This window comes from Echinops telfairi, unplaced genomic scaffold, assembly GCF_000313985.2.
Source record: "Echinops telfairi isolate 266 unplaced genomic scaffold, ASM31398v2 ScPeMD7_443;HRSCAF=831, whole genome shotgun sequence".
NCBI classification, from domain to species: Eukaryota; Metazoa; Chordata; class Mammalia; order Afrosoricida; family Tenrecidae; genus Echinops; species Echinops telfairi.
In genome coordinates this window covers 44,948,607-44,962,848 of record NW_022104341.1, presented here as the reverse complement: position 1 = coordinate 44,962,848, position 14,242 = coordinate 44,948,607, and the positions used below count along the sequence as shown (strand labels likewise).

Sequence of the window (14,242 nt, the reverse complement as noted above, 5' to 3'; positions counted from 1 at the left end):
GGGGGGGGGGACCGACCCCATCATACATTATATTCTCTAGCTCCTTTTAACCTTACTGACAATTTATCTTTTAAGAATTCTCAAAATGATTCCTACTCATGCACTTCCTAAAATCACACTTCGTTTTTCCCAATTAGTTTTCTTTGCCCAGCACTCATACTATTATCAGTATTCTTACTAGTATCACTAACTTTACAAGTTAACAACACAAATCGTATTCACAAGTTTCTAATTTCCTAAGTCCTTTTTATGCTCTTTCTAAAAAACCATAGTAATCACTTTTAAAATGTTAACGGAATTATAATAGATCCCTAAGCTGGCTAAAAGTAAATGCCAGCTGAGTCCTATAGTTTTTCTAAGTATATTATTCAGGATTTTATAACTTGTCTATTGCAAGATATTTTAAATACTGTAAAAAATGCATTTGTAAAATATTCAGATTTATGCAGAACACATATAATTTCTAAATAAAGGTGCTCTGTAAATATTATGAGGCTCACAAAAGTTTGTGGGGGGAAAATTCCCTCTAGTACCTTATAAACAAAATAGATACAAATAGCTTTTCCCCCCCTAGCTTTAGTGAATACCCTGAGCATTCATTGGTAACCACGGATCTCCAACTCCCTCTTTTTCGACCTTTGAAAATTTTTGGTAGACTTCATATAAAAAGAAGCTCACCTATTTAATCATTTTGAAAAGATACAATTCAATGAAATCTAGTACAGTACATTCATAATGTTCTTCAATTATCATCACTCTTAATCCAGAAAACTTCCATCTTCCCAAAATGAAGGCCCATATCCATCCATTAAGTAGTCAATTCCATTCCCTTTTCTCCTCCACGCTAGGCAACCACTTTCTGCCTCTATGATTTGACTGTTGTAAATATTTCATAGAAATAGAATCATATAATACATGACTTATTTTATATGTCTATCTTTTTTCACTTATTTCAGTGTTTTCACAACTCACACATGCTATAACCTATTATCAGCACTTCAGAGTACTTCATCCTTTTTATGGCTGAAAAATACTCAAATGTATGGAAATACCACAGCATTGATCCAATCAACTAACTTGAAGAACATTTGGGTTATTTCTACCTTTTGGTTATTGTGAATAGTAATGCTATAAAATCCATGTACAATTTTTTGTATAAACATTGCAATTCTTCAGGAGATAGAATTAGTTGTGGGATTTCTAGGTAACTTGTTTTTAACAATTTTATTGACATAATTCACATATCATACAACAGTTCAACCATATTTTAAAAAGTTGTAAATAATCATCACATTCGACCTTAGAACATTTTCTTCTTTCTGGTACTTATTATTATTAGCTCCCCATTATGCTTAACTTATTGAAGAAGTAAGTAACAAACTGTTTTTCCCACAGTAGCTATTCCATTTTACATTCCTACCAGCAATGTACAACTCACAAGAATAAAATTTGATAAGTACCAAGACAAATCTCAGGTCACGTAATCTTTTATTCTAATCTCCCAAGCAATGGGGTAGAGGGCTTGCCTAGTGAACCATATATGACTCCCTTTATATGGACATATTAAATACTACTTAACAGAGGAGACCTCACCTCACCTCACCTCAGTGGGGTCAGTTTCTCAAAACGGGAGAAGATCATTCAGTCACTGCCATACAACTTTGTGCTAAGGTCACCACCCACTTCCAATAAACAGACATCCTACAAGAGCCATAAATAAATGACTATATTTTCAAGTAAATTCAAGTTAAAGGGGGTGTCATATGGTCGGGGCAGGACATCAATGACTCAGAGAAGGCAATTACAATTCTACTGGTAAGTAAACTGGGCAGAGCAACTTCCCTCCCCATTAGGAAAAGAGGCTTAACAATATTTATACAGAACCCAAGGGGAGAATGTGCCCAGAGCTGTATTCCTTATTGGACACTTCTGACCTAGTTTCTATCCAGTCCTTGGTGACCCAGGAGATCAATAACCAGGGGCACGGAACTATCATGTGTTTTATTTTAATGTCCTGCTTGCTTTCTTAAGACATGTTCTAGGATGGTAGGCAAGGTTCTGCCTTCGTGAATATGTTGTTATTGAAAGTTGCCCTATCACCAACTCCCACTGTTTATGTAAATAGTGTGAAGTCACTTAAAAGTTTAATCCGTACAAGACTATGACTCATGTATTGTGGTCTGAAAAGCTGGCCAATACTTGTAATAATTTCCTATTCTCCACAGTATTATAAATTCTGTACCAGTGGCTAAATTAATGACACGATCCATAGAATTATGTTGTGCCCCAGGGGAATGATTTAAAATGTTCTTTATCATGAAATGATAATGTATCTAAAGTGAACCAGAGATGTACATAAACTATAAATATATAAATGGAATCTGGACTTGCCCTTAATTCTAGCCCCAATCTGCAAAATCTAAGGATTTTAAGTAATAAAACCCAAATCAGAAGAAGGGAATGATATCAGAGCTTAAATTCTGGACATTAGATTTGCAGAAGACTACACATGATGGGAGAAGTCCAAAATCCATTGCAGGGTCCCTACATGAATTAGATTCTGGTGAATCCCCTCTGAAAACAGTTCAAAGATGTGAAGAGCCTTACTATTAGACAGGGAGAATTGTAAAATGGATCATAACAGATGTAGTTAAGTAAAATGCTAACACCTTATCATTTGATCTCCTTTTGACCCATTTTAAAGATGTTTTCAATAGTTGCTACTTTCTTTTCAAGTGAGGTTTTTATGGGTTTTTTTGGTCATTGTTGTTGGGTTATATACTGTTTGCCTCCTGTTTGTGCTTTGTATAATTTTTCTGTATATGAAATCCAAGATAGGTCAATCTGTAGAGACAGCAAGTAGAAGCACAGCAGGGGACATCGGGTGAAAAGTACTCTGAAATTGATTGTAACTTCTTAATATGAATGAATGATTAAATTGTATGTTATGTGAAGTATATGCCAATGAAACTATTGGAAAGAAATACAATTTCACCGAAAACACCAAATAGTCTACAACACATATTTTTAAGAGCCTGACTTACACACTTATCTTTTCAAGGAAAACGCCCTTGTAAAAAGGGTAGGCTTGAGGTAAATATTCCTCTTACCAACGCCCCCCCCCCCAACCAATAAACCAAACTATGATTGATAACTGGCACCAGACAACAAGAGAGTCAATACACTAATTAGGCGGTAACCAGCTTCTCTTAGAAAATGTTCTGAAAATGAATTGTCATGCAAAACTGGATCCAATACAAATACAGTGGTAAATCACCAGTATGCAAACTACAGAAAAAAGGAAGTGTGCAGAGTCCTAAGTAAGCAGAAAGAAAAATGAAAATGAGAGATGGACTCGAATACTGATAAATTATAATTTCATGAGGCTACATTTGGGTATTTGTAAGATTTCTATTTACATAAAACAAACCCCTTTTTAAATTCTTGAGATACTTTCAGTGAATTTAATTCCTACAAGCAACATATTCTTATGCAAACAAGTATTTAACCTTGATTAATACCCTTGGTGATTTTTAAGAACCTATAGTAAAGTTCACAGATAAGGCACTCTGTCCTTGTAAAGATTTAGTCTTGGGAGCCCTGATGAACAGTACTACTTGATCCTATATGGTCACAGAGTCAGAAGCCATTGGATGTTAGTATTTGGTTTTATAAGGGATAAAAAAGTTTTCTTATTAATCACTGAATTTAAATACCCGGACTTTCAAATACTTCAAAGAGAATTTTTAAAGTCAGTACATTTTTTAAGTAATGTATCTCATAGCTTTCAAAGAAGAAAAAGCCCCTTCTCCATCATCACAAACAACTTTTAAGTGGCCTTCTGAGCAGACTGAACATGGTGCCTGCTCTTCTACATCTATGCAATAGAATTCTTATTGAGTTTCCCTTCTTAAATGGAAAGCCAAAGATAACTATATTACTGTAAATATTTTCGAAACGTTACACAATCACCTCCTAGGAACAATCCTGACTACCAATCAGAACAAGATACAAATCTTTTCTTCTCCCAAATTTTAACCTGTTCTACAAAACAACCTACTATGACATCTAAAGAGTACACCTTCTATTACAATACTGCAACTATACAATTTCATATAATAGAGACAATCTAATAACTTCTAGTGATAACTTAATATTCTTACAGGTAGCATATCTCACAGCTAAATTACCTATCTAGCATGCCTCACTTACAGGTAAATTACAAATCTGTTAAGCTAGTTGTCTGCTGTAATTTACAATAATATAGCCCAGAACAAATCTTTCCATTTTCAGCTATTTACAACATATATTCAAAATTATAAATATATACAGAGAAAGCTGAGTATTAGTCTGTACAGAAAATCTTCAATAAGAGAGCCATGTTAAGTGCTGAATCTGACATACAGTTTTTAATAAACAGTAAACATGTGATCACAAATTACTAATTTTATTTTAAAAATCAGAAACTTGGAAAAATCCCAATATTACTCACTACTAATAAAACATTTAATAAAAATAAATAACATATTTAATAATACTGAGGAGAAAAGATGAGATGTTCTCTCTGTAAAGACGTTCAGACTTGGAAACCCATGGGGGAAATTCTGTCCTGCTCTATCCTTTAGGGTCACTATGAGTTGGAATCTCCTCAATAGCAATGAGTTTGGTTTTGCCTTGATTCATCAACTTGGTAACCTCCTACCAAAAGACTGGGTAGGACTATGCAAATGTGAGGTGCTTGTTACCAACCAAAGGGATTGGACAGGTTGCTAATAAGACATATAACAAACTGGAGATGGTACCATGCCAACAAAGTGATTGAAATCCTAATGAGGGAATTGGCCAGTTTTGTCACTGTCTAGTTTAAACTGAGCCGTATCAGAGGAGAAAAATGAGGTGGTAGTGAGCTACCATCAAAAAAGAACCAAAGTCTGAGGTCTTAAAGGCCTGTCTTCAAATAAGCAGCCATCTAAGTGAGGCATCAACTAAATCTATGTGGATGAATTCAGCACACCGGTCTGTGTGATTCAGAGACTGTAAATAATAAAATACAAATCAGAAGGTGGGAAACAAATCAGAACTTAAATTTTGGACATCAAGTTTGCAGAAGACTGGACGACAGTAGAAACCAAAAATCCATTTACAGCATCTCCACATGGATTAAGTTTCTGCTGAATCCCTCCACCAGTGAATCTAAGGATGTGAATAGCTTTACTACAAGAGAACATTGTAAAGTTGACTGTGGCAGATGTAATTAGGTTACAATGTAATTCCTTATAATTTCATCCCTTTTGACCTTACTTTAAAGGTGTTTTGGTTTTAAATGTTTAGATATTAAAAACAGAACACAGAAAGACAAATTATATGCAAATACAAAGCAGAGTCGCACAAAACCATCTAGCCTAAGGAAAACTACCTATATAGTGAAGCGAAAAAAGTATCACCACACAATCACTCTTTGCAAAGATGCCCCTGAATTGGAAAGCAAAGGTTAAATTATATTTGGGTAAAAATACCACAGCAAAGAATCACCCTTAGAAACCATTAGCTGGTTGAAATAAAACACGCAAGTTTTCAAAAGAAAAAACAAATAAAGGGTGCACTGACTGTTCTGAGTACTCCACTCACAAAGAGGAATTCTACACAGCAGCAGTTCCATCCCCACCCTCACTTATGGCAAACTGCAGGTGTCAACCTACCTACTTTCCACAGCTTTCACCAATGAGCTAGGAAGGTATGCAGATACTTTATCTATCTAGCTAGCTAGCTAGCTATCCATCTATCCATCTCTCATCTATCTATCTATCATCTATCTATCACGCTAAAAGCACCGAACAATTGTTTTCAAATCCTCTACTTGAAGTCAAATTACCACACTACTATAGTTTTACTTCATCTGTTTGTACATCGTTTTTCTTCAAGCACAGTAACATGGTATTCTTTAAAACAATACACAGGAAAATATTTTATTTAATACATAAAAAGGTTACTTACCTATGAAGTTGAGACTATGATAGGTAATACAAGATAATCATGACTACAAGAACAAAGTGTAACTCAAGCTACAAAATTCTTGAAATTGAGTATCAAGACTCTGTTCCATGAGGGGTCTCATGGTAGGAAGCCAAGCTTATGGAATAAGCCCTCAGTGGATGATGTAGCCAAGTGTAGTCCAAAAAGCTCCAGACTAGGAATTAGAAGACCAGAGATCTGATCCCATCTCTACCCATAACTCATCATGCTATCTTAAACCAATAATGTAAAACATGTAATTAACTATGCATTAGGAATCAAAAGTTGTATACTGCCTCTTATCCTGTCCACATGACCCTCCAATCTGTTCATGAGAAGTTACAATCCACAGCAAAGATCCTTCAGTGGCTGTTTATATATAACTGACGTATTTTTGCACAATGCAAATGCTGGGCCAAACCACATTTTTATTTGAAAATTTATTTTTCCAATGACTTGCTGTAGTTTCAAGCAACGCTATGAAGATTGAAATTCAGAATTTTAATCTTCCACATTCACTCTCCTCCAAAACAGAACTTAAACATTTAATATATAACTTTTAGCACTTGATTCAAAATAAACAGCAAGTCAATTGCCAAACAAAAAGGACAAGATCAGGAAGCTGTGAAATAGCATGTATTTCTTTTTAATTTCCACCCCTTAATCTTTGAGGCACTGCAAATAAAATAATCCATAGATGAATCTTCCTAGGAAAAAAGTACTCTATAGCCCTTTCCTCAGAGTAGGATTATCCCTTTGGAAAATTATATGAAAGCACATTGTAGATTTTTAAGTTCTAAGGAAAGGAGATGGCATCTAGAGATGTTAAAAAAAAAAACAAAGATTATCTACAGATGAACTCTTTCCTCACAATATCTTTTCACTCCCATATAATTTAAAAACCCACCAAAGACATCAATTCAATTCGGACTCATAGCAACCCTAAAGAACAGAGGGGAACAGCCCTCTTATGAGATTGTACTTTGTTATGGGAATAGAGTGTCTAATCTTTCTCTCACAGATATGCTGGTGGGTTCGAACTGCTCAGGCTTCGGCTGGAAGCTTGACCTACTATGCCACTAGGGGCCCTTTAGATAAACTTAGATCTGATACTCTCGCAAACAAGATGGATACATTACAGGCTGACTGCTAAGAATACAAAGATTCTTATTATGGGATGTATCAATGTTAGCAAAGAGGAAAGTTTCAACTCAAATGCAATAAACAAAACAACCAAAGTGATCTCCTCTTGGCTTTAAATAAGGAACTATGGCCTACTTAATATTTTCTATTAATAATCTATCTTTAAGATTGGCTACCAAAAAAAAAAAAGATTGACTACCAGGAAGTACTCGTTCCCTACTAGTAGATATCAGTTTTAGGATATGCAATTTTAGGCTATGCCCAATTCTCAGTTTCAAATGACAATTATCTAGATAACTTTTCTAGGATAAGAGGGAAAAAACGTTGGTGGTATGTACATGTACACAACTGTTGACTCAATTCAAACTCAAGTAACCTTACAGGATTGAGAACTCCTCCACAGGATTCCCCACACTAATTCTTTGTAGCCACAGACAGCTGCATCTTCCTACCACAGAGCAGTTGGCCATCTTGAACTGTGGCTTTGCAATTAGCAGCCCCAATGCTCAGCCCGGAGTGCCACCAAGGCTCCTTTCATGTCTGCAGAGCAAAAAAGCACTCTATCTGCTTCAAGGGTCTTTGAACAGAATTTTCAAACTGCCAGAAATTTACTTGAGCTTTGAAAGCACTACACTGATATGGTGGTCCTTTTTTCAGATGGCAACGTGAATAAAACATTATATCCAACTAATTCTTGGCTCAAAGAGATAGTACAGGAATAGAGATTCCAGAGAAGAGAGAAGGATTTTGAACAAAAGAGTTTACATCTAACACCGTAATCAAACACTCACTTCAGATTTCCCTTAAGCTTATGAAGATGTTCACCAAGACACTCCCTCCACTTCATTTCTCCCCATTTGTTTCTTTTGGGGATTAAAATTTTTAAAGTGAAATGTAAGAAAATTGGAGTCTCAAAAGTCGTTATCTTCAAACGTTTTGGAGTAAAACATGATTTATTTTATCCAAAACTCAAAATACCAAACTTAGTGTCAACAAGTCAATTCTGATTCATAGAGACCCTATAGGATAGGGCAGAATTGCCCCTGTGGGTTTCCATGACTATAACTCTTTATGGGAGTAGAAAGTCACCCAATAATAAGAATTGGGTGACCCAATATAGTCACCCAATCATAAAAGTCAGCCAATAAGTGTCTAAACAAGGCAACCAACATTCAAATTCCCAAATATTATGTATACCTTAGGGAAACCATGAAACTGTATTATTCTCAGCTCCAAAGGATTATAAAATATGGAACACATTGACCTTTAAAGGTTAATGGCCACTATCTCTAGATAAATGCTTTATTCGAAAGAACATCATCCTTTCAAAATCACATCAAGAGAGTGTTCACAAAAAAAGCAGCCTATAACAAATTATGGAAATGTTTTCCCACTCAAAAAAAAAAGGGGGGGGGGACACAATACAAAGCACAGAATATATTGTAAAAATTCACATTCAAGTATTTAGAATTTCCTCAAAACATATCTAGATATATAGACACATAGATATATATGTATGTATATATATATAATCTACTCCCTGTACTTTATTTTACTTTAAAACAGGTATTATATAGAGATTTTAAGTTGTTTTTAACTTAAAATGCTAATGTTTTCACTGAAGCTATTTTATAAAATACTTTTTAAAAATTACTATTAATCCCAATACTGAAAAACTATCTAAAAAGAAGAAACCAAAGGAATATTTTAAGCACAAACCTATGCTAAAAAGCCATCTTATTACCATATGTAATCTAATACTTGGCAAAGGATGTCTCACAATCAAAATCTGATGCACTGATCTGATACAGAACAAGATCTGACAGTTATTACATAATTCTCAAAGCAAAACATTTTTATATAACCTATATAATGTAACAGTGATGTACTGATTCAAAAGCTTGGTCTGTAGGACTAATAAAGGTGATCATATATGTCTGTTACTGATCATGATATTTATGACAGTAAGTTATAATCCTCCTCTAGATTACTTAACTTCATAGTTATCTCCAATTCATTTGTAGTACGGCCCAGAGTACTTTAAAAGCACTCTAACAAAACTGAGAATTTTGCACCAAGAATTTTTCATTTAAAGTGCCTTTATGGTAAAGATTAAGACACTGTAGTATTTAAATTTTCCTCTTGTATTCAGCATCAGGAAAAGATGTCAAATGCTTTACAAAAACTAAACAACAGACTAACTATTGCTAATATGTTAATTACCACATAAAATTAACTGTCTTCCTGTTAACAAGGACATTTACTTCTTTAAGTAAAGTCCAAAACAATGCATAAAGCATTTTTAAAAATAAAAAATTCTGATTAAAAAATAAATATAAGATTTTAAAAGCTTCTATAAAACTTTGTTTTAAAGTAAAAATACATTAGGTTTCCACATGCCACTTCTATTTTAATTAAGACATGAAAATGTCAGAACTATTAAAAAAGATTGTTATACAGGAAGAGAATAAGGTGGATTTTAAAGCTTTTCTATTTTGAAGGTTTTTGTTTTGAGTTGGGAAAATTGAAACCTAAAATTTTGGCTAAATCCTTAATTTTAGCTATAATAAAAATGCTACAAATAGATACAGAACACTTTGGAATAAAAAACAAAGCAGAATTCATGGTTACCATATTTACACATACTCTTTGTTGTGTTTCAGTGCCACATGATCTGATTCAAAGTAATAAACATCAGGATCATCATCTTCCTCTTCTGTAATATGCTGATTGGCACTCTCTTTGGCAGATGGCAAAGGTCCAGCATTCAGTCTTGCCTCTGAAGGTGGTTTACTTAGGCCTTCGTTTCCATAGTTCTCAGAGTCACGACATATCGTTTTTCCATTCTGAGAAATTTCTTCAGAATCAATGTGAGACCCACTTACATTATCACTAATCGCTGTGTTTGCTTCATTAGGACTAAGATTATTCTCCTCAAAGTGTCCATTTTCTCTGCAAGGAGAACTGTTTTTACTGGGACTACCTTTGGTGGGGGCTGCCCTTCGTGGTGAAGTTCTCAGAGTATATCGATGTTCTTGAGGTTCTGACAAAGACATCATGTGAGCTGAAATGCAGTCTAGAACAGAAGGCTGTTCTGATTCTCCAGAGACTTGCACTCTCTCAAGATCAGTATCCAGGATGTTAGTGGTGTTTTCATTACACCGCTCTTTTGAGGCACTGCTATCTCCCACCACATCTACTTCCTCCTCAGAATCCCTTAAAGATGAGTGGATTTCAGAAAAGGGCCCTTTAGCAGGCTCAGCAGTCAGCTGATTAATATGTTCCGCAGGGAGGCAGGCAGTTACTAGTTTGTGGTCCTCCAACTTGGCCTGCACTTCTGAATTTGTGCAAGGCACGTTACGGTCTATAAAACTGTCCTCCTTCCTATCAAGGAATATTGAAGTCTGGGTATCCAAATCCCCATTTTCAGCTACTGATTTTTCCTGCAATACATAGGAACCAGTGCTATTTTGTTTTGTACTGCCATCAGGCTGACAGTCATCACAGTTTGTAACAGCTGAATCACTGTTATCAACACCATTAACAGTCAAATAGTTTGTGATTTCTTCAACTCCTGCAGATTTAAGTGGCCCTTCCTCAATGATATTCACCTTTTTAATTTCCCTTTTCTCACAATCATCCAGTATAAGACATCGACAAGCTCGTTTAGTCCCTTGAAAATCTGCATCATTGTCCACTACTGTGTTCCTCTCTTCTACTGACTCCTTGTCTGATTTTATAGGTGAATCTTCTTCTGAACTGTTTGGTGCTTCAGATCTAAGACAACGCTTTATTCTTTTTAAAACTGGAGAAACAGGTTCTGTTTGCCTTCGCTCACAATTTTCTACAGTCTGCCTTTCTATGGTATCCTTTTCTGAAGAAGAAAGTCCTCGCTTCCTAGGGCTTACCCATGATTCTCGAGTACTTTGCTGTTTTAAATCAGTTGTTCTTCCATTATTACTGCCTTTCTGAATCTGCACAGGCTCTGGTCTCTTCTTTGGTGATCTTGATCTTACTTGAGAATGAGAAGAAACTTCTTCAGGGTGAGCAATGCTACGATTCCTTAAAGTTCTACCACAAAAAGATTCATCCAAGCCGTTTAACCCCACTGTTGATCTTGTAACACGAGTAGATCGGGAAGCAGCCATACTATGGCAAGTCCCTACAATACGGTCATCATGATCCACTCATTGGGAAACCTTCAAAAACGTAAACAAAATAATGAGAAAAAGGTAATAGTTAATATATCTAAAGCAAAAGTACAAAGTTCTAACTTTTTAAACCAAGTATAGTCAATATTAATATTCTATTGTATAATTCTTTTACCAACATTTCATATAGTGATATTGGTAACAACTAACAGTTACTTGGCACTTAATTACATTCCAAGAACCATTCTATGTGATTTACATATAATGACTCACTATAAGTCTCAAAAGAACCCAGAAAATTAATTTCCCAACCCTACATTCAAAATGGGAAATAGACAGATAGTGTACAAACTCTAAGATCACACAGTTGGAAGTGATAGTGCTGTAAAGGATTAGTAAAGCAGTGCAAGTGAAAGCAGCACTTCAAACCTGCTTAACTGTTCCTCTGCCTCTCAGACACATAAACATGTAGTGCTGAAAAAGATGGGATCACATTTTAATTATTAAACCAATAATCTTTAGTTCGTGTAATAGCTGTGTTAAAGAAATCATCCCTTCTTTTTTTTTTCTTTTTCATTTTTCATTTTATCTCCAGAATAGTCCTGAAAGGTAGGAAGGTATATTGTTTCTTACTAAAATGAGTTTCAGAGAAAATCCCTACACACCATACCATGCAACAGTAGCATTTTTTTTTGTTGCAGTCCAGTTTTTTGTAAGTAGAGGAACCCAGTTTGAATTGGCAAACAAAGCAGAGCAAAGCCAAGTCTCCTTAATCAGTCAAATGGAGCTATAAATGAGCAAGTAAGAGGAAGGATTCTAAAGAGGATAAACAATGGGAACAAGGCTCTAAAGCAAATATTTAGACTTTGAGGACACATTTAACCCCACCCATTCTCTTTCAACTCTGTATCTCTGCATTCAATTATTTTAATGAGTGATTTGGGAGATAAGTAGACTTTCTGGTGTGGATGCTTGGTGTTTCTAAGGCAAAAATGGAAAGAAAATAGAAAAAGTGACCCGATTCATTTGGATAAACTTTTTGAATGACATATTCCAAAGGTTTCCCCTATTAAGCAGAATAAAGGAACTATGAACATTTCTCTGCTCTTCTATTTAGCTCTCTTAAGTGCTTTACTATTTCTCTGCTTAACTTAGAATGGGGTGCAGGATGCTTAGACAGAGGTTAATAATAACCATAGTGTGAAGCTTCACAGTATCCTCCCCCACCCCCACCGCCCCCTGCCAATTAGCAATCTTTTCTGTAGCCTCCCTTTTAAAATATAATCCTCCAAATGTCATTCCAACCCTCACCTCAAATCAGTTTCTCCTTTGCCTCAACTGAAAGCATCTAACAGTAGAAAGATTATGAAGAATTAGAGAAGACAAAGCAGAATATTACTACATTTAAAAAGAGAAAGAACCATTGTGTCTTGTAAAATATGTACGATGGTTGAACTGTTTCGTGATATAGCATATTTTCAAAAATTTAACAAAAATTTTAGCCTTACATGATACACACAACGAGCTCTGAAGATCATCTGGCTCTAGGGCATTTCAAAGCAACCAAGTGAATAGTACGTATGGGACATTGATCAAAACTTAAGAACAGTGCTCGCTTTGGCCACACATAAACTAAAAGAACATTTTTTTTACAATAATCTTTTAATATTGTAGTATTTAGTTGAGGGACTAAATGTAACTGCCTTTCACAAAAATCTTGACATCAAAATTACAGTCTATTACTTTTATTCACAGGTAACAAACATTTCCCATGAACTTCTACTTTTGCCAAAATTTAAGTTACACTTTGAGTGATGTTTCAAAAGCATAAGTCCATTTCTTTTTGTATTCATGTCTAGAGATCTCAAACTGAAACATTATAGGTCTTTATTAATTTAAATGTATAAAGAAAACAATGTACCTCTTTGTTATTTAATTATACTTATAATTCAGATCTATAGTTCAAAAATAAGACTCAAAATAATATTTTACAAATACACAAAAATACTTGGTTAATCTTTACTTTCTAAAATGTAATGTCAATTAAGGAAATATCGACCTCAAACTATTTTAATTCTAATAATAGGCACTTCTACAAATCTGAATAAGAGCAAAATCTTTACCTTGTTGTATAGATTTTCTACAGAGAGGCTAAGTTGGATCAAATATATAAAGTAGTAGTAGTACCCAGAAATACTTAAAAATTGTAAAAAAAAAAATAGTTTGTATTATATGTTTATATACTACTACATAATACTAAGATAGCCTATTTTATCTTTTCAGTAATTAAAATATCAAAATAGTGATTTATATAATATGAAAGATTAAACATCTTGTTTCTTTTGCTATCTCAAACTGCTTTTTAATCCAATTGACCACTACAAAGCCAAAGTTTTACAGTTTTCAAGTCCTGTACTTGTGGGTCATATTTAAAATTAATCTCTTTAACAACAAAGAACCTTTTGATATCTCGAATTCTTGCAACACACAGTGTGCTCTCAAAGACAGTATCATGAGCATCTTCTGTAAGCAAATTCCTAGATGATTTCTATATACGTTTAAAAATGTGGAAAGTAAGCCCACTATACCTAAGCATTCTAATAAATACATTCATTAAGTTACCAACTAAATTAGCCATATCACTGGCATACTTTTTAATTCCTTATTTGGTCCTATTAATAAAAAAAATTTAAATAAAGCTATGATCCTTTTGGCTAAGGAAGTAGCAAATAAAGCACTATTTAAAACTCTTGCCTGAAATGAAGATATTGCATACACGGAAAGTTATTGAACTGGTTAAGATTATAAAGATTGGTATTGGAAAAAAAAATTTAATTCTTAGTTTTTTTATTCTAACATGTTCTATATCTTTTCTATTTTGGATTGGCATATATAAAGTTACATAATTCTATAGGTACCTAATAAAGTCTACAACT

The 14,242-nt window shown here is 34.4% G+C and overlaps 1 protein-coding gene across 2 annotated transcripts in view; it reads right to left on the bottom strand.

Moving 5' to 3' along the window:
• The window catches only part of ZZZ3 (zinc finger ZZ-type containing 3), a 50,483-nt gene that overhangs the window by 32,029 nt on the left and 4,212 nt on the right, over nucleotides 1-14,242 (bottom strand). For both annotated transcript variants that reach the window (XM_004699315.3, XM_045291803.1), the window contains exon 3: nucleotides 9,802-11,354. In XM_004699315.3, coding sequence (XP_004699372.1) covers nucleotides 9,802-11,303 — 1,502 coding nt within the window. In that variant the 5' untranslated portion in view covers nucleotides 11,304-11,354. The remainder of the gene's footprint in view (nucleotides 1-9,801; nucleotides 11,355-14,242) is intronic.